Genomic DNA, 19590 nt, shown 5'->3' on the forward strand with positions numbered 1-19590 from the left:
AGTGCAGCAACTCAGGTCACAAGGGATTATGGTAGTAGCGTATCTCGACGATTGGTTGATCTGGGCTTCAACAGTCGAGGAATTGCAAAAACAGAAGCTTTACACTGAAAGTGATTCAGTTCCTGGAATATCTAGCTTCAAGATAAACAGGACCAAGTCAAGACTCACTCCAGAGTCAAACTTTCAGTGGCTGGGCATTCAATGGAATCTATCCTCCCATACTCTGTCGATTCCATCAACCAAAAGGAAAGAAATAGCGAAGTCAGTCAAGCAATTTCTAAGTCACAAACTGGCGTCAAGGAGGGCTCAGGAGAGGATCCTGGGTTCTCTCCAGTTTGCGTCAGTGTCGAACGTCTTAATGAAAGCCAAACTGAAAGACCTAACCAGAATCTGGCGCTACGAGCAAATGTCAGGTCCAGGGACAAATTATCCTCAGTCCCTCTGATTCTAAAGAATCGACTTCGGCCGTGGGCGAAAGTCAAGAATTTGTCAGTGTCAGTACCCCTTCAGTTCCCTCCACCAGGGATCACCATCCACACAGACGCGTCCTTAAGCGGTTGGGGAGGGTATTCCCAGGTCAAAAAGGTTCAAGGAACTTGGTCACCTCAGTTCAGTCAGTTCCATATAAACGTACTGGAGGCAATGGCAGTGTTCTTGACTCTAAAAAGGTTGCGCCCACCAAAGTACTCCCACATAAAGCTAGTTCTGGACAGGCGCAGTGGTAGTACATTGTATAAACAGAGGAGGCTCCAAGTCACGTCATCTAAATCATGTCATGGTAGCCATCTTCTCCCTGGCAGACAAGTTCAGTTGGCATCTCTCCTCCACTCACATAGCTGGAGTGAGAAACGTCATAGCAAACGCGTTATCCCGATCAGTGCCCCTAGGAGTGGAATGGTCACTGGACAACAGTTCGTTCCAATGGATCCTTCAATGAGTTCCAGGGCTACAGGTGGATCTCTTCGCATCTCAAGCGAATCACAAACTGCCAGTGTTATGTAGCCCCCCAACCTGGACCCTCTGGCCTATTGCCACGGACGCCCTGGCTCTAGACTGGAACAACTGGAAGAAGATTTATGTCTTTCCTCCAGTGAATCTTCTCATGAAAGTTTTAAACAAACTCAGGACATTCAAGGGTCAAGTGGCTCTTAGTAGCCCCAGACTGGCCGAAGAGCAATTGGTATCCCCTAATTCTGGAACTGGGCCTTCGTCCTCTTCGGATCCCCAATCCCAGGCTCTCCCAGTCAGTACAAACGAAGACTGTGTTCGCTTCCTCTGGAATTCTCACCCTAACTTTATGGATTTCATGAAGTTTGCGGCAAAAAGAGATGCGAATATTGACCTCAGTAATTATTCTCTTCTTGGAATCCGATAAAAGGGATTCAACTTTGAGACAGTATGATGCTGCTGTCAAAAAGTTAGCAATCTTCCTGAGAGAATCTGATATTAGAATCAATGACAGTTAATTCAGCTATATCCTTTTTCAGATCCTTATTTGAAAAAGGTTTAGCAGCTAGCACGATTACGACAAACAAGTCAGCCTTTGAAAAAGATATTTCAATTTGGGTTCAACATAGACTTGACGGATTCCTACTTCTCGTCTATTCCTAAGGCATGTGCTAGACTTAGACCTTCTGTAAGCTACGTCAGTTTCATGGTTCTTAAACGATGTTCTAAAAACTGCTTCAGAAACGCGATAATGACACATGACTCGTTTATAATGCTCTTAAGAAAAAAACAAAAAACCCTGTTTTATTAAGCTTAGCTTCAGGAGCAAGAATTTCAGAACTGTCGGCTTTATCCAGAGATCCGGATCATATTCAATTCCTTCCCACAGGGGAAGTCCTACTTTCTCCGGAACGTAGCTTTTTAGCAAAGAATGAAGATCCTTTGATGAGGTGGGAACCTTGGAAGGTACTACCCCTTCCACAAGATGTATCTCTTTGCCCAGTTTCAACCTTACGAGCCTTTCTGTCCAGGACCTCCTCATCCTCATCGGGTCCCCTCTTTAAGAGGGAAAAAGGTGGAACTTTATCCATTAAAGGCATCAGGCAACAAATCCTGTACTTTATTAAGCAAGCCAATCCTGACTCTTTCCCGAAAGCACATGATGTCAGGGCAGTAGCCACCTCAATTAATTATTTCCAACATATGAACTTCGATGAGTTGAAAAAGTATACCGGATGGAAATCGCCGACAGTGTTCAAAACAGTCATTACCTTAAGTCCTTGGAAGCTCTGAAATTTTCAGCAGTAGCAGCGGGTAACATAGTTTCCCCTGACTCTAGTTAATTTGTAGTAGAAGATTCAGTCCTCCTTTCTACCTGCCTCACCCAACAGTTCGTCTATTCCTGCCGTGTTCATTTACATTCACCTTGTGTCTTAGCTGCTTTTATGATGATGTAGTGGGTGCCCCTTATTTTTTTGCTAGGGACACTCACAGATGATTATAGATATTGATCTCATGGATGTTACCCCCCTTATTTTTATGCTAGGGGATACATCTTATTTATAATGGTTACGGGTTTTGATATTAAGTCATATACATTCCTTATATATTATCATTGTTGATTAATTTGTTCATTTGATTTATTTTAATTGCTATTATATTTTGATACATGCCTTTACACAGATACCATTTTGTTACATTGTAAGCCATTTTACCTCTGTACATATGTAAATTACCTATGATAAGAAACATGATTAGAATTAAGTGTAATTTAAGCCATATTTCTATTTTTGTATTCACTGTGTATATGTATCTTTTTAGCAATTATATTCTTTTTAATGTTTATTTTTTTTCTCTTTTATTTGGAGACCTATTCTGATTTATTTTATTACTTTTGTTTTGACAATCTTTGTGCTATTTCTCTGGTACGATTTCGCGCAGCGACACGAGCTGAGCCCAGATACTGCTTTTAACATATATTCCATGTAAGCCCTGTATATATGTAAAAATTAAGTTAATTTTTAAGAAATATTATTAGCATTAAGTTTAATTTAAGTAATATTTCTAATTTTGTATCATTGTGTATATGTATATTTATTAGCAATTATATTCCTTCTTTTTATGTTATCTTTTATTTGAGACCCCTTTTTGTTTAGTTGAATTTTCTTTACAATCTTGTGCTATTTCTCTGGTACGAGTTTTCGCGCAGCGACACGAGCTGAGCCCAGAAAAGGGATTTTGACGTAAGGTAAAAATCTATTTCTGGGGCGATTGGCTCGTGTCGCCAGCGAAATCCACCCTACCCATCCCTTCGCCCAAGATGTCTGCTAACTGTTCAGGATGGCCACCAGAGGCGCAGCAGTCGGCAGCATGGGATGGAGTAGTAGTAGTACGAGCTGCTCACTCTGTGGGTCGGCTCTCCTCATGGAGGGGTTTTTGTAGTGGAGATTTCTATTGGCATTTTGGCTCGTGGTAGTGGTCTCACTCGCCTAGTGTTCATACCGACACCCTCTTGGAGGGTGAGCGAGTCAGTTATACTGACCTTTTCTTTATTTTATTTATTCTCTGGTATGTGTTAGTACATTTACCCTAGAAATAATAGATTAAAGGATATTTCGCTGGCGACACGAGCCAATCGCCCAGAAATAGATTTTTCCTTACGTCAAAATCCCTTTTTTGCTATTCTGAGAGTTTTTCCATTACTTCTTCTACTGTTTATGTTGTAAATTTCGCAATCTTGGACATTATTATATCTCTTTTTAAGGGAATCTAGCAATATATTTTTTTCTAAAGGTTCTTCATCATCAGGGAGTACAATGGTACCCTGTACACTGTTCATGTTGTCATGTTTTTTTGTATGTACATTTATATTATCAATATTTTTTATTGTTAAGTAATTTTCTGATTGGCTTCTAGTTGTGGTTTCAATTACCCACGTTTGGTCTTTTATTAGTCGGAATGACATTTCTGCAGTTGAATGTCAATTCAATAAAAAGTTTTCCAATTTCAATGCCGATATTCTATTTTCGGTTTCCATAGTAAGGAATCTTGACCAACTTCCACTACCAAAGAGGGAGTCGAAATGGGTCAAGGTTGGGTCAACACGATATTTGTTTTTTCTTGATGGTCTATATGGTATCCAAGTTTTGATACCATCCAGCTCTTCTCTAACTGGGGTGTCTTGGGGATAATCCGTTGCCATGCCAGAAGTCATAGTGGGGTTTGTTGTAGTTTCCATAGAATAATAATATATATTTTCGTCCAGGATGAGGTCCCTCTCACCAGGGAGGCCCAACTGGGGGAGGAGCAATATTGTTACATAGTGGTAACTACCCTGAGACACTCACCTGGATATACGCCATACCCACAGTGCCATGAGATCGGACCCAGCACTGTGGGCATGGCTTGACATAAAAATTTCCCCTCGCTCGACCACGTCAGGTACTCTAGTTTTACGGGTGGAGTGGCATGCCGTCCAACTCCACCCTCCATCAAGTTAAAAGAGCAGTCAATTCAATAGTCCAAAACCTTGCCAAGGTCGTCAACAAAAGAAGAAGAAGGGAAGGGTGAAAATTTATAAGAGGAGGAGTTAAGGAGTTAAAGGTCCCAATGTTTAGTTGGATCCACAGCAGGGAGTGTAGGCGTAAAGGGCATACTCTCTCTGCAGTGGATCCCTAAGCCCCCCACCTCGTCAAGGAGTTGGGATCAGGTGGGCAATGTGCTTAACAAAGATTAAAGTATTACTCATGACATGACTCCTAAACATTAGCAGTATATTCCAACCTCTTCTGAGTGAATTCAGGCTGCCATTATGTTGGACAGAGCTTCATTTGCTTACAGTGGCATAAAAGGCTACATCCATTTGTACACTCCTATGTCACCTGTAATGGTGGCATGTGCCTCCACAGGACAGCCTTGTGCCTGGCTAAGACTTTGGGGTGTGACTCATCGGTGATCAATATGTAAGGTTATGACCTACCCCAGCCTTTCTTTACGTGTGACATGATGCGTGTGTGACCTCCTCTCTCTCTCTCTCCTCTCTCTCTCTCTCTCTCTCTCTCTCTCTCTCTCTCTCTCATTATTAATGGTGAGTCTCTTTATGCACGTGCCTTACTGGAGTAACAAACACCTCTCCCCACCCTTAGGTCTCATTTTATTATTGCTATTATGATAACATATTATTTAGCAGCACATCCGTACGTAATAGGTGGCATCCAATACAAACCACTCACTAGGCAACTCCTCCTTACCCCAGCCAGGTGATACAACATAATTTACTTGATCATCTCATTGTCCACTCTGGACATATGAACAATTATCTGCATGCACAAGATGCACATGCTAGCCTGTTGCTTCATGCCCTAGTTTAAGAGGCAAGCCTACTTCTCCCAGCATGCATGTCTTGTCATTTGGCATCACTACTTCTTCCACAGGTAAAATGGTACTTGCTTTTCACCCTAAACCCCTGGCATGGATTTGTGTTCTGGTGGCTATATGTATCTCTACTTTGAAAATGCATGTGATTTCAATACAAAACTATCTCTGAATGCTGCTGACATGCCCTGTTGATTATCTGTCATCATAGAAGAATTAGTTCTCCTTTGGCAACTGCGAATTCTTTGACTTCCATTTTTAACAGAATTCTCTCACAATTTAGAAATCTTGACTATATCTCTCCTTGTGATTTCAAACTCCTTATCCAGGGTCTAAATTCAAGTTACACAAACGTCCATAATTTTGAACAATCTCCCTGCTGTAATCTTGACTGAGATTGGAGAATGCCAGGAATGGCATTACTGTCAGGGTAAACTGACTAACAACCACTCCATTAAAAATAACTAAAATAAATATAGAGCAGTAATAATCAAACTATATATAATTAATAATACTTATATAATTAATATATATATTTATATATATATATAGTATATATATATATATATATATATATATATATATATATATATATATATATATATATATATATATATATAGTACCCGGTATATATATACTGTGACAAAGTGCCATGTATCTGGTTACTATACTTACCAATCATAAAATAGTTACCCCACAACAGCCATACACCTGAACCTTGATTGCAGGTAAAATACAACTGAATACTCTAAAGACAACAGTGATCCCTTAAAAAACTTATCAATATTGCAGAAACTCAGACTATTCATTAAAACAGGTGTGGGGTAATCTTATATGTAGTCAAATTAATCAAAGGGCATCACTCCTTCAACAATGTTTAAAAGTCTAAGATTTCCCTGGTTCTAACTCACTTCAATTAAATTGAAGGAAAACAGCTCAATTACCACTCTATATTTCTACCTAAATCAAATTAAATATACTGGTGGAAAATAAGAATCTTATAAAAATTTTAAATACAAAAATTTATTAAGCTCAAAATTTATAAGTGAAATTCACAGTGAAATCACAATCTCAGGGAAATTAATGATTAAGTAAAATTAAACCAAATTAATTAATCCAATTGAAATTCAAAAGTGTTAGGTAATAACTAAAATTTGGAAATTATTTCACAAGTGATAAACGACAATAAAACTTGAACAGAATTCTAAGTAAATGCAAAGTAATTCACAAGTGTTAAATTCAATTAAATATACAACGATTAATAACCGAAAGCAATTAAGTTAATCAAATTGTGAATGTAAATGAAAATACAGAATACTGTGGAAAATACCAAAATTGCAAAAACTCTAAGCAAGCATTAATCACACAAATATACATAAAAACACACTTCAATAAGAAAAATGGATAAATGCAAAAGAAAAATGGATAAATGCACAAAAAATCACTTTAAAAGAATTAAACAGAACAAAAATTTGCAATGAGTAAAAAATGAAATAGTTTCACCGAACCACTGTAAATATGTTTTTAAGTTGCAACTTAAAACTTGTAATAACACATTACCTTGGTACCAATTATGTTTCTGTTGCAGCTAGCTCCAAAAATTCACTATATTCCCAAAAATTCACCAAAGTACTCAAAAACTTTACCATAGTATTCCAAAAAAGGTGCCGTTACACACTTGTATTATAAAATAATGTCACATACGTTACATATGTAAATACATATTAGCAGTGGCAGCTCGTCAGCAGGCACTGTGGAACTGCAGCATCCCATATAGATTTCATAATATATATGCACAAAATTATGAATATATACATGAATATGAGAAATTAAGTAAAGATTATCAATAATCCTTTAAAAATGATTACTATTCTCTTGTTTTTGTAAAAAAAAAAATAATTGAAACAATATATGGAACTGCTGGTGCCCAGCAGTTCTTATTTTGCTAGTAGGGTGACAATGTAGCCAGCTCGCACGTAAGGGTGATGGGAGCACTACCCTCTCGAGCAGTGTAAGCCTAGTTGTTGGAGGGCGAAGGTGTGATTTGAAATTCGTCAATAGCCTAATCAATATGTAGTATTAGTGATAGTGATCAAATCAGTGACGATACTAATGATGTGTAATGTAATGCAGAATAATAAACTCAGTGGTGATTTCAATACATGGGAAAAAATGATAACCACAATAATGTCAATGATATTAAAATTCAAAATAGCTTTCGGCAGCGATTCTGCTCCCTTCCTCAGTGAGAGAGAGAGAGAGAGAGAGAGAGTATGTGTATGCATGCGTCTGTGTTTTAGGTGGGTGTTCTTTAGTCCATTTGTTTAATATAGGCCTATGTTATTTTATTTAACTGTCATACTCAGCTTTGTACTATTTTTATGTTTTTGTTTTCGAGTTTTTATTCTTTTTAGTGGTTTAATGATTTTTATTTTGCTGTGCTTATTTTACATGAAATTAATGTTTATGTAACCTCATATTCTCAATTTTCCGCCAATCTCTCCGCTACCGAAAGTTACTGCTTTGAATTTTAGTATTTTAATACTTTTTCAGTTTTGTTTACAGTTTCAAATTTGATTAGGGTAATCATCCATTAGTAATCAGTCATAGCCCAAGAAAAACAGAACATGAAGAAATTAAGTTTTCGGCATTGTTTATAGTGCCATATTTATATGTGCTATATAATGTGTGTGTTTATGCAGTTAATATCAAGGAATTAAAAAAAAAAATTATGTAACAGCACCCCTATGAATGGTAGCCAGGAGCCGCCACTGCATATTAGGTCCGAATCGGCCAATCATATGAAGGTCCGAATAAGCCTGGATAAAGGTCCGAATGAGCCATACATGGTCCGAATCAGCCAAGGTCCGAATTAGCCTGTTCCCAATCAGAAGGACGACCGAGGATAGGAGAGATATTATGTCCAGGGGTAGAGGGAATAGCCAGACAGGAGTCTGTCTTAGGCTTAGGAGAAGAATCTCTACTCAAAGAGGTCCTACTTTCAGCACGAGTGGCCACCTTCCTGAGCCTATTCTTCTCAAGTTTATTAAGGTGAGACTCAAGCATCTTCCATCTACTATCATCCCAATCCTTGCATTCAGAACAATTAACCTCCATCAAACATATCTGTCTCCTTCACCTAGTGCACATGATATGTGTATTATAACAAAGCTTATACTAGTCTTAAAGCCCTTGCTACAATACCAAAGACTGGAAATGCTAGAATCTGACATAGCTGCACTGAAAAAAAAGAAGCTAATTGTAAAAGGAAACCAAAATAGGCAATAATTTGAGAAAAATAAAGTGAGTACATCACCAACTTCAGCAAGAACCAGCGAATCATGAAAACAGGAGCGCAGAGATCGACATGCTGTTTGTTCCATGACATAAAACAGAATGACACCGTATGACTCCTGCTGCTTCCACGCTCCCGTTGCAGTGGAATGGGCCTGTTAGCCCCCTGACCTCCTGGCAAAGTCGTATTACCACGAATTTTTGATTTAGGATGTCGTACGAGCATAATCATTAGCGAAGTATTTATGTACTTGGTAAGTTACTTGTATAAAACTAAAAGGGTTATATAATAAATAATTTTATTAAAATACCCCAGAATTATCAAATCCTTTGTTTCTTTACCATCCACAAGTCTTATAACCCTTTCTTACTGAAATCAGATATATATAAAATAATGTAATGGAGTTCTGCCTCTTTGATGACAGTTTCTGACACATTCATGAGCCGTTTAGAGGCCCATTAAGCAAGGCAATTAAAAATAAAACACAGGTGGTTGGCATCCTGTCCATACTTACTGGAGTAATAAGAGCTGCTACCCCAACTGGCTGACGAATTGTAATGTAACGTTTGGATGGTACTGGACTTGGTATTGTTTCACCATACTGGCGCTTCCCTTCCTCAGCAAACCATTCAAAAAAGGAAGCAGCAAAGCCTACTTCCCCAAGAGACTCCATTTTAGGCTTGCCCTGTAATTATGAAGTTGGTAAAATCTTTTAGAAACAATAAACAAACGGCATAATTTAAAAACAAATAACTATACAAAACACTTGAATAGTAAAGAGAATTGCTAATTTACATTGTGCCATTCCTTTCTATTTAAGAAACATCCAAGAAGGGGTGATTTTAAAGTCTGCCAATTCAAAAAACAAGGAGCACTTAATCCTTCCTTCTTATTACTATGTATATTAAAGTAGAGATTACTTCTGTGGCCCATCGTAGGCATTCATAAATGTTACTTTCGTTCTCCAACTACTTTATAATTAATAACAATAACATTCTGCACACCTAGACTATTTTGGCACATCCTAATTCTTTATATCACTCACACTTTAGTATTTTTTATAAAATTTCTATCTCATTAGCTCTCTAGATTCCAATGTGATTTCAACAATCAAGCTAAATTTTTCACTAATTTTTTTGCATATGAAAGCAAGTTCCAAAATGTATCATTTACTGTATATTTCCAAACTTGGTCATCAACTGCCATTTCCAGGTACTATTCTTTCATAATTTGATTTCTTATAACACAGCTACCAGAAAAATTTACCATCTTGTACTTATAACTATAATACCAACTACGTACTATAAATAAAGCAAACAGAGGCATTTACAAAATATACATAAAAACCATCCTATTCACACAAATAAATGTACAGTGGTCCCCCCGTATTCGCGGGGGATGCGAACCAGACCCCCCCGTGAATAGTTATAATCCGCGAATGTTTGGAACCCGTATGAAAATGCTAAAAACGGCCTATTTTGTTAGTTAAAACTCAAGAAAAACCCACTAAAAATTTTCATAATTGGTTTTTTAATAGTTTTATCACAAAAAGTGCATTTTATGATGAAATTCATCAAAAAAACCAGGAATTTGTGGATATTTATCATAGAAAAATACCGCGAATTTTCCACGAATAATGCAGGGAAACGTTCCCCAGAGAAATCCGCGAATGTGTGAGTCCGCGAATCTGGAGAACGCGAATACGGGGGATCCACTGTATATGCAAACAATACTACAAGTAAAATATGTTATGAGACTAAATATTATGATAGAATGTTAATTACATTTTCCCTCGTGAGTGTCGTTGCAATGAAGTCTTTATTTCGTAATAAAGAGTCTCGGATTGCTAACAGAACAACCGCTCGTTCCTTGGCAGTCTTCTGGTTCCATGTTTCAAATGCTTTTTCTGCAGCATCTGTAATGAAGTGAGAACTTTAGAAGTGTCATCTCTTTCATTATACTGTAACTTCACAAATGGTCAACTGATATTATGATATAATTTTTCTCTTTACCATTCCTTGATGTAATGACACGAGAATGAGTTTAACACTATGCGCAAATCAAAGTTAATCCTTTGGAATGCTTATCCAAAATCCAACCCTAGAAACAATGAAAACGACAAGAGCAGCATTAACAGAAAAGTTTTAAAAAATGTGCTCTTAATTCAGTAAGATAGAAAAACTAGCCATTTCTGGGCTCAGCTCGTGTCGCTGCGCGAAATATCCTTTAATCTATTATTTCTAGGGTAAATGTACTAACACATACCAGAGAATAAATAAATAAAGAAAAAGGTCAGTACAACTGACTCGCTCACCCTCCAAGAGGGTGTCGGTATGAACACTATGGCGAGTGAGACCACTACCACGAGCCGCTTGCCAATAGAAATCTCCCACTACAAAATCCCCACAAGAGGGGAGCCGACCCACAGAGTGGGCAGCAACTACTACTACTCCATCCCATGCTGCCGACTGCTGCGCCTCTGGTGGCCATCCTTTTCAGTTAGCGCACACTGTATACACGTGCCCTTTTTTGCTCTGTGTTTTTGTGCCCTTATTTTTGGATTTACTCATCATGAGCGTGCAGCCATCGCAGCAGCTAAGTTTAAGTACTCAATGTTTATTGCTATTTTGGTTTTTTCCGTCCTTGAGTCAGTATTTGCCGTTTTTTAGGTATAAATACGAACTCTAGGTCGGAAGCATGGCAGCATGGTTCTGCCTCGAGGCGGGTTCGTTCTTGGTCTTCCATACCCAGAACCTTCCCTTACTTTAGTACGCTTTATTTTAGTCATCCTATTTGTTTTAGGGTACAGTCTACGCGGTTTATGTCATGCATGCATGTCTTTTTACCTTACGTAGGCTTCTTCTATCCAGACCCTAGCCACGGCTCTTAGTATCGGCCCGGCTAGCTTTGAGTGGTAGACTTTCTTTCGGGTTAGTCGTACACTCCTGGATTTTTTCTCCTACTATTTTGTTTTCTTTCTTTCAATGTTTTATTTAATTTATTATGTTTTTTGTTAGTGTAGGCGTCTGGCTTCATCTAGCCTAGGTTATGGCCCATAGGGCCCATGCGCTACCGCTCTTCAGTTCGGTTGCTTCCTTATAGCTTCTCTGATCAGCCGGTTGTGTATTCTAGGCCTTATCGTTTCATTGTTTTGTTGTTACCGCCCCGTGGTCACTACGTGATCACGGAGCAGCCAGACGCCTGTCCAGTCATCTTCCTCCTCCCGCTCTTCCATAGGGCCGGGGGGGAGGGTTGGTCTGCCCACGCTCGCTCCGCATACCCCGAGCCTGCCTCCCTCTCCCCCCAGGCGGAGGGAGTAGAGGGACGGACAGACCCAGACTGGACTCGACCTCTCCAGCTTCTCGGTCCGGCCGGATGGCTAGGGGGGGGGGGACAGGCCTTTCCCCCCTCCGTCGCTTCTCCGTCGCTCCGTTGCTAGCGCGAGTCTGTGTGCCCTCTCGCCCTTTCCCACCTTACTGGGGCTCCTTTTCTACCGGAGCTCCGGCATCCAAGTGGAAAGGTGCTAGTTCACCCCGCAGGGTGGACTGAGGCATACAGTTGGTCTCTACTAACCCCTCCGTCGCGCTGAGGTCGCGACACGCTCCGCCACGCACTGGACTTAGTCCGGTACGTTCGATTTTTATAGGTTTAAGAATTAGTTATGTTAAACTAGTAAGTTTATCTTAAGCTACCTTAAACCATCCCCCCTCCCTTGTCTGCCTCACCGGATCTCTCCGGGGTTATAGCCTTATTCAGGCGGTAAGGGAGGGGTTATGCCCAAATTTTTTCCGCGCTCCGGCATGCAGCGGAGTTCTTTCTGTTCCTTTAGCCTGTAAGTGATAGCCTTTAAGATGCTCATGTGTCTTTTCACTTACAGACCACCAACTGTGAGCAGTCGGGATGCACCGCCACGCTTCAAGACCCTGTGGACATGAAGTTTGCCGGTCCCATGCTCCATGCGCGACTCCGCACGGGGACCTCCAAGTCTGGTATCACGAGACATGCACCATCTGTTATGATCTGGTGAGCCAGCTCTTAGACGGGGTAAGTATTTCCAACTCCGTTAGCCAGTCCCTACTTCGTTATAGTTCTTAAGTTTTAAAAAATTCTAATCTTTCTTAAACTTAAGATAAAAATACAGGGGATTTCGCATCCCCTATAATTTTAAGTTAAGCTTTTAATTTAGTTTTAGTTTTAAGTTTAATCTTGAAAACTAATAAAATACCCTCTCTTCCAGGCTCCGGCTGTGAAGGACACCGCACTGGCAACCCTGCGGGCCTGGGTCGGCGGTTTTGGGAAGAACGCCGCCAAGGGTATGCCCTACATTCTCGAGAAGAGGTTGGCGGTCCTGATCTTCCCCAGAGGCAAGTCAACGGGCTTCGTCGACCCAGCAGAGGCGGCCCCGACTATTGCGTTCATCCAACAACAGCTCGCTGCCTCGTTGACGGATCCAGGCCAGGACATCTCCTCGGAAGTCGCGACGTTAGATCTAAACATTGAACCCATGGTAGGTGTAGACGACCTGTGGTCGAGGTGAGTACGTTGGACGCCCAAGGGATGCCCTTGGGTGCCACTGGATCTTCTACCCCTGCAAACTCTCCATCCTTCCAAGGCTTTACAGGTACAGAACTTTATACTTCTCCTGATGCTTCCGTTAGACCTAAGGTCAAAGGTCAAGCAGTAAAAACCTTGACTAAGACGTCGTCGTCGTCTAAAAAGACGGCGTCGGCGTCATCATCATCTCGTAAGTCTCCGGCTAAAAACCCCGGAGCAGAGAGGTCTAAAGCTTCCGGGTCCGGCTCCAAATCCTCTAGGAGTAGATCCTCCAGGGAGAGATCACACACTCCAGCGGAGCAACGTTCCACTACCTTTGGTTTCCGGTTCAGAGCCACCCGTCCACCTCCGCAGCAGCTCCGGCGGGGTTGGATCCCAACGCTGGCCTGTTGCAACAAGTGGGCGATCTGGTGGGGGGTCTCTAAAAACCAGTATGGAACAGATGTTCTCCCGGTTGTCTGATAGGATCAACTCCCAGGACAACATTATCGCCGGACTGAGCCAAGCTCCGCTAGCTTTCTCCCCCACCCTTCAGCACAGGGGGAGCGCAATTGCCTCCGTATGACTCTCTACCTCCGTTCAGTAATGAACAATCCTTGGAGGAGTAGCGTCATACACGCCCCCTTTCCAGGACGGGCTTATTTCTATCCCGGAATGTGGAACTCGGAGGATTGAAGACTTCGAGTTCTACCCGGAAGACCTTCAGCCTCCGTTCATCGGCTACGCCAGGCTCACCGCCTCTGCCATGACTCGAGACGATAAGGTACCTAAAGAAACAGTCCTCTATTCACGAGACCAGGCTCAAAGAGAATGGCTCAGGTGTTTAGAGGACATGGACTGTTCGAACACAAGAAAATACAGCGTTTAAGAGTCCTTTCACAATCTTTTACAATGGAAGAGAGTACCCCGCTCCCTTTCTTGACAAAGCAAGATTGCTACGGTTTACCATTCTTCCAGCAGCCCAGAAGGGGGATTCGTTTGCCATCAGCTGTGAAAGAACGCGGACCCTAACGTCTCCTTTACTTCCCATCAGCCGGTGAGTTGTGGGAAGATCTGCCCAACACTTTTTCTGCGGGCAAACTCAAACCAGACTGTGCTATGGAGCAGTTTTGGTGAGGAAGCTGCCCTAGACTTCCAGATAGCCTCATTCAGGCAGAATTTGATGCCAAGTCTAGGTTGGCCAGGTCTATCAATACCAGGTGGCCATGACCCGAGGTGGCTACCATTTCCTATGGTTCTGAGCCACTTTTTAAGCTGATCACCAAGTCACTGACTCAAACGGTGCAGTCTGATATGTTCGAGTTCGCCACGGCTAGAACAAACTGTAGGAAACATGTCCCTCCAAGAAGCAACGATTCGGCATGAACCGAATAAGTTGCTTGCATCGAACATCTGGGGAGCAGACCTCTTCCCAGATGCGATGGTGAAGGAGGACCAGGCAGAGGCTACAAGGCTTAACCAAAGCCTTAAAGATCGTTGGGTTCTTACGGCCAAGAGACGCCAAGATCAAGTTGTCAGAGGTAAGGCTCAGAAGAAACCCAGACGTTTCCAGCCTTACCAAAAGAAAACAGCCACCAAACTTTACCCAGCCTGTTTCCAGCTGTCCCGTTGGTGCAAGCAGCCCAACCTTCTACCTCCAAGGCTCAATCGCAGCCTATCTATGTCATTTCCCCCCAGCCTCAACCCTCCACCTCTTTACGCTCTCTCCCCAGCCTTCAATCAAGTCTTCGAGGGCCAGGCTTCACAGAAGTATGACCGCTCGGGTAAGGGAGGCAGAGGTAAGCGATCCTTTCGTCAGAGAGGATCGGGAGGGTCCTTTAAATAGAGGAAAGCATTTCAGGGGAGGCCGCGGAGGCTACCAACACCAATGAGGACTTTCAGGTAGGAGGGAGGCTGTTTCACTTCCGCCACCGGTGGAATTTCAGCAAGTGGGCGCAAAGCATTGTGTCAAAGGCCTGGGTTGGAGTTGGGTAGCGAACCCGCCCCATCCAGACCTTTCCCGCCAACTTCCATCCAAAGAATTGACGGAGTATGCGGAGGACCTCCTTCAGAAAGGAGCTATAGCGAGAGTCAACAGATTAAAGTTTCAAGGGCGCTTGTTCAGCGTTCCAAGAAAGGCTCACAAAAAAGAAGGGTAATCTTAGACTTGTCCCGCTTAAACTTAGCCATTCGCTGCGACAAGTTCAAGATGCTCACGATCTTCGCAGGTACGGACCTTACTTCCCCGAGGGGCCGTCACCACCTCTATCGATCTTACAGACGCTTACTATCATATCCCTATTGCAAGGCACTTCCGTCCGTATCTGGGCTTCAAGATAGGAGATCAGGCATTCTCCTTCAAGGTAGTTCCTTTCAGCTCAACGTAGCACCCAGGGTGTTCACGAAGTTGGCGGAAGTGGTAGTTCAACAACTAAGATCGCAAGGGGTTATGGTAGTAGCGTATCTCGACGATTGGTTAATCTGGGCTCCAACAGTCGAGGAATGCCACAAAGCAACACTGAAAGTGATTCAGTTCCTGGAATATCTAGGCTTCAAGATAAACAGGACCAAGTCAAGACTCACTCCAGAGTCAAACTTTCAGTGGCTGGGCATTCAATGGAATCTATCCTCCCATACTCTGTCGATTCCATCAGCCAAGAGGAAAGAAATAGCGAAGTCAGTAAAGCAAATTTCTGAGTCACAAACTTGCGTCAAGAAGAACCCAGGAAAGGATCCTGGGTTCACTCCAGTTTTCTTTGCATCAGTGAACAAACATCTTGATGAAAGCCAAACTGAAAGACCTAACCAGAATCTGGCGCTCACGAGCAATGTCAGGTCCAGGGACAAATTATCCTCAGTCCCTCAGATTCTACGGAATCGACTACGCCCGTGGGCAAAAGTCAAGAACTTATCGATATCAGTGCCCCTTCAGTTTCCTCCTCCGGATTACCATCCACACCAGACGCTTCGTTAAGCGGTTGGGGAGGATATTCTCAGTTCAAGAAAGTTCAGGGAACTTGGTCACCTCAGTTCCGTCAGTTCCACATAACGTACTGGAAGCAATGGCAGTGTTCTTGACTCTAAAAAGGTTACGTCCTGCCGAAGTACTCCCACATAAAGCTAGTCTTAGACAGCGCAGTGGTAGTCCATTGTATAAAAAAACAGGGAGGCTCCAAAGCACGTCATCTAAATCATGTCATGGTAGCCATCTTCTCCCTTGGCGGACAAGTTCAGTTGGCACCTCTCCTCCACCCATATAGCTGGAGTGAGAAACGTCATAGCAGATGCTCTATCCCGATCAGTACCTCTAGAGTCGGAATGGTCACTGGACAGCAGTTCGTTCCAATGGATTCTTCAGAGAGTTCCAGGCCTACAATTGGATCTCTTCGCATCCCAAGCGAACCACAAACTCCCATGTTATGTGGGCCCCCAACCTGGACCCTCTGGCCTATGCCACGGACGCCCTGGCCCTAGACTGGAACAACTGGGAGAAGATTTATGTCTTCCCTCCAGTGAATCTTCTCATGAAGGTACTGAACAAACTCAGGACATTCAAGGGTCAAGTGGCTCTAGTAGCCCCAGACTGGCCGAAGAGCAATTGGTACCCTCTAATCTGGAACTGGGTCTTCGCCCTCTTCGAAAATTCCAGTCCCAGGCTCTCCCAGTCAGTGCAAACGAAGACTGTGTTCGCTTCCTCAGGAATTCTCAAACCCTAACTTTATGGATTTCATGAAGTTTGCAGCGAAAGAGATGCGAATATTGACCCTCAAATATTCTCTTCTTGGAATCTGATAAAAGGGATTCAACTTTGAGACAGTATGATGCTGCTGTCAAAAAGTTAGCAACCTTCCTGAGAAAATCAGATATTAGAATCATGACAATCAATTCAGCTATATCCTTTTTCAGATCTTTATTTGAAAAAGGCTTAGCAGCTAGCACCATTACGACAAACAAGTCAGCCTTGAAAAAGATTTTTCAATTTGGTTTCAACATAGACTTGACAGACTCCTACTTCTCGTCTATTCCCAAGGCTTGTGCTAGACTTAGACCTTCTGTAAGGCCTACGTCAGTATCATGGTTCTTAAATGATGTTCTAAAGCTGGCTTCAGAAACTGATAATGACACAGGTTCATTTATAATGCTCTTAAGAAAAACTATATTTTTATTAAGCTTGGCCTCAGGAGCTAGAATTTTCAGAACTGTCGCATTATCCAGAGATCCGGATCATATTCAATTTCTTCCCACAGGGGAGGTGCTTACTTTCTCCGGAACGTAGTTTTTATAGCAAAAGAATGAAGATCCTTTGATGAGGTGGGAACCATGGAAGGTTGTACCCCTTCCACAAGATATATCTCTTTGCCCAGTATCGACCTTACGAAGCCTTTCTGTCCAGGACCTCCTCATCCTCATCGGGTCCTCTCTTTAAGAGAGAAAAAGGTGGTACTTTATCTATTAAGGCATCAGGCAGCAGATCCTGTACTTAATTAAGCAAGCCAATCCTGACTCTTTCCCAACCCAAAAGCACATGATGTCAGGGCAGTAGCCACCTCAATTAACTATTTCCAACATATGAATTTCGATGAGTTGAAAAAATATACTGGATGGAAATCGCCGACAGTATTTAAGCGTCATTACTTAAAGTCCTTGGAAGCTCTGAAATTTTCAGCAGTTGCGGCGGGTAACATAGTTTCCCCGACTCTGCTTAATCTTTAGTAGAAGATCCAGTCCTCCTTTCTACCTGTCTCACCAACAGTTCGTCTATGCCTGTCATGTTCATCTACGTTTACCTTGGGTCTTAGCTGCTCTTATGGTGATATGGTGGGTGTCCCTTATTTTTTTGCTAGGGCACTCACAATCGATTGTATGTATTGATCTCTTTGATGTGATCCCTTATTTTTATGCTAGGGGATACATCTTATTTACAATGGTTACGGGTTTGTATATTAAGTCATATACATTCCCTTCATATATTATTATTATTGAAGTTTGTTCTGTTCAAGTTATTGTTTATAATTGCTTTTGAGTTCTTTGTACATATCTATACACAGTACTGCTTTTAACATATATTCCATGTAAGCCCTGTATATATGTAAAAATTAAGTTAATTTTAAGAAATATTATTAGCATTAAGTTTAATTTAAGTAATATTTCTAATTTTGTATCATTGTGTATATGTATATTATTAGCAATTATATTTCCTTTCTTTTTATGTTATCTTTTATTTGAGACCCCTTTTTGTTTAGTTGAATTTTCTTTACAATCTTGTGCTATTTCTCTGGTACGATTTCGCGCAGCGACACGAGCTGAGCCCAGAAAAGGGATTTTGACGTAAGGAAAAATCTATTTCTGGGCGATTGGCTCGTGTCGCCAGCGAAATCCCGCCCTACCCATCCCATCGCTCAAGATTGTCTGCTAACTTCAGGATGGCCACCAGAGGCGCAGCAGTCGGCAGCATGGGATGGAGTAGTAGTAGTTGCTGCCCACTCTGTGGGTCGGCTCCCCTCTTGTGGGGATTTTGTAGTGGGAGATTTCTATTGGCAAGCGGCTCGTGGTAGTGGTCCTCACTCGCCATAGTGTTCATACCGACACCCTCTTGGAGGGTGAGCGAGTCAGTTGTACTGACCTTTTTCTTTATTTATTTATTCTCTGGTATGTGTTAGTACATTTACCCTAGAAATAATAGATTAAAGGATATTTCGCTGGCGACACGAGCCAATCGCCCAGAAATAGATTTTTCCTTACGTCAAAATCCCTTTTCTAAAATATAAGGAACACTAAACAGACAAAGGCTTTAGTTTGATTTGAATACACCTCACCTATGGCTTTCTTGACATCTTCAACACTGCAGTCTGCGACTTGAGCAATAACATGACCTGTTGCTGGATCAAAAACATCAAATACACCACCTCCACCACTGGTCCATGTACCATCAATGAACGCCTGGGTCATCAGGTCTTCAAGCATCTTTTTACAAATCTGTTCACAGGGCATCAAAAGGATATAAAAATTATTATACTCTATATTATTTGACAAACAGTTGATTTTTCAACTTTTACTGAAATTTCACCCCATGAGGAAATAAAAATATGGTAACTATTAATACTATTTTGACTTGTGGTAACACTGGTATCATGTCTGGAGGGTAGTGGGAGAAGGTTTCAGTCTATCCCCCACAGAATTAGGGGCTGTGCAGAGGAAATCATCATTTACTCAGTCTAAAGCAGAAGTACATAAAAACTGCCTCCTTTTCCTTTTCACCTTATTTGTGTTTACAGGCAACAATTGACAAATACTAATGTATGTATTTATTATCAGAGATTAAATATCCATAATTTTTCATGGTGAAAAATTTGAGAAAAAATCTATTAACAATAAATATACATCAGTTCTGGTCTAACCTCATTACATAGCTCCGACTAAAATTTAGCGGTTTTCAGGT

General features: G+C 41.6%; 2 protein-coding genes across 6 annotated transcripts in view; one reads left to right on the forward strand and one right to left on the reverse strand.

The window, feature by feature from the left end:
* LOC135196916 (tRNA-uridine aminocarboxypropyltransferase 1-like) overlaps window positions 1-19590 on the forward strand; it is a 173250-nt gene that overhangs the window by 115253 nt on the left and 38407 nt on the right. The window lies entirely within an intron of this gene.
* The window catches only part of LOC135196915 (succinate-semialdehyde dehydrogenase, mitochondrial-like), a 253138-nt gene that overhangs the window by 63587 nt on the left and 169961 nt on the right, over window positions 1-19590 (reverse strand). For 2 of the 3 annotated variants that reach the window (XM_064223738.1, XM_064223737.1), the window contains exons 2-4: window positions 18968-19127; window positions 10403-10533; window positions 9133-9303 (exon numbers count right to left, since the gene is read on the reverse strand). In XM_064223738.1, the coding sequence (XP_064079808.1) occupies window positions 9133-9303; window positions 10403-10533; window positions 18968-19115 (450 nt within the window). In that variant the 5' untranslated portion in view covers window positions 19116-19127. The remainder of the gene's footprint in view (window positions 1-9132; window positions 9304-10402; window positions 10534-18967; window positions 19128-19590) is intronic. The other variant, XM_064223739.1, reaches the window with a different exon arrangement.

This window comes from Macrobrachium nipponense, chromosome 18, assembly GCF_015104395.2.
Source record: "Macrobrachium nipponense isolate FS-2020 chromosome 18, ASM1510439v2, whole genome shotgun sequence".
In the NCBI taxonomy this organism is placed as follows: Eukaryota; Metazoa; Arthropoda; class Malacostraca; order Decapoda; family Palaemonidae; genus Macrobrachium; species Macrobrachium nipponense.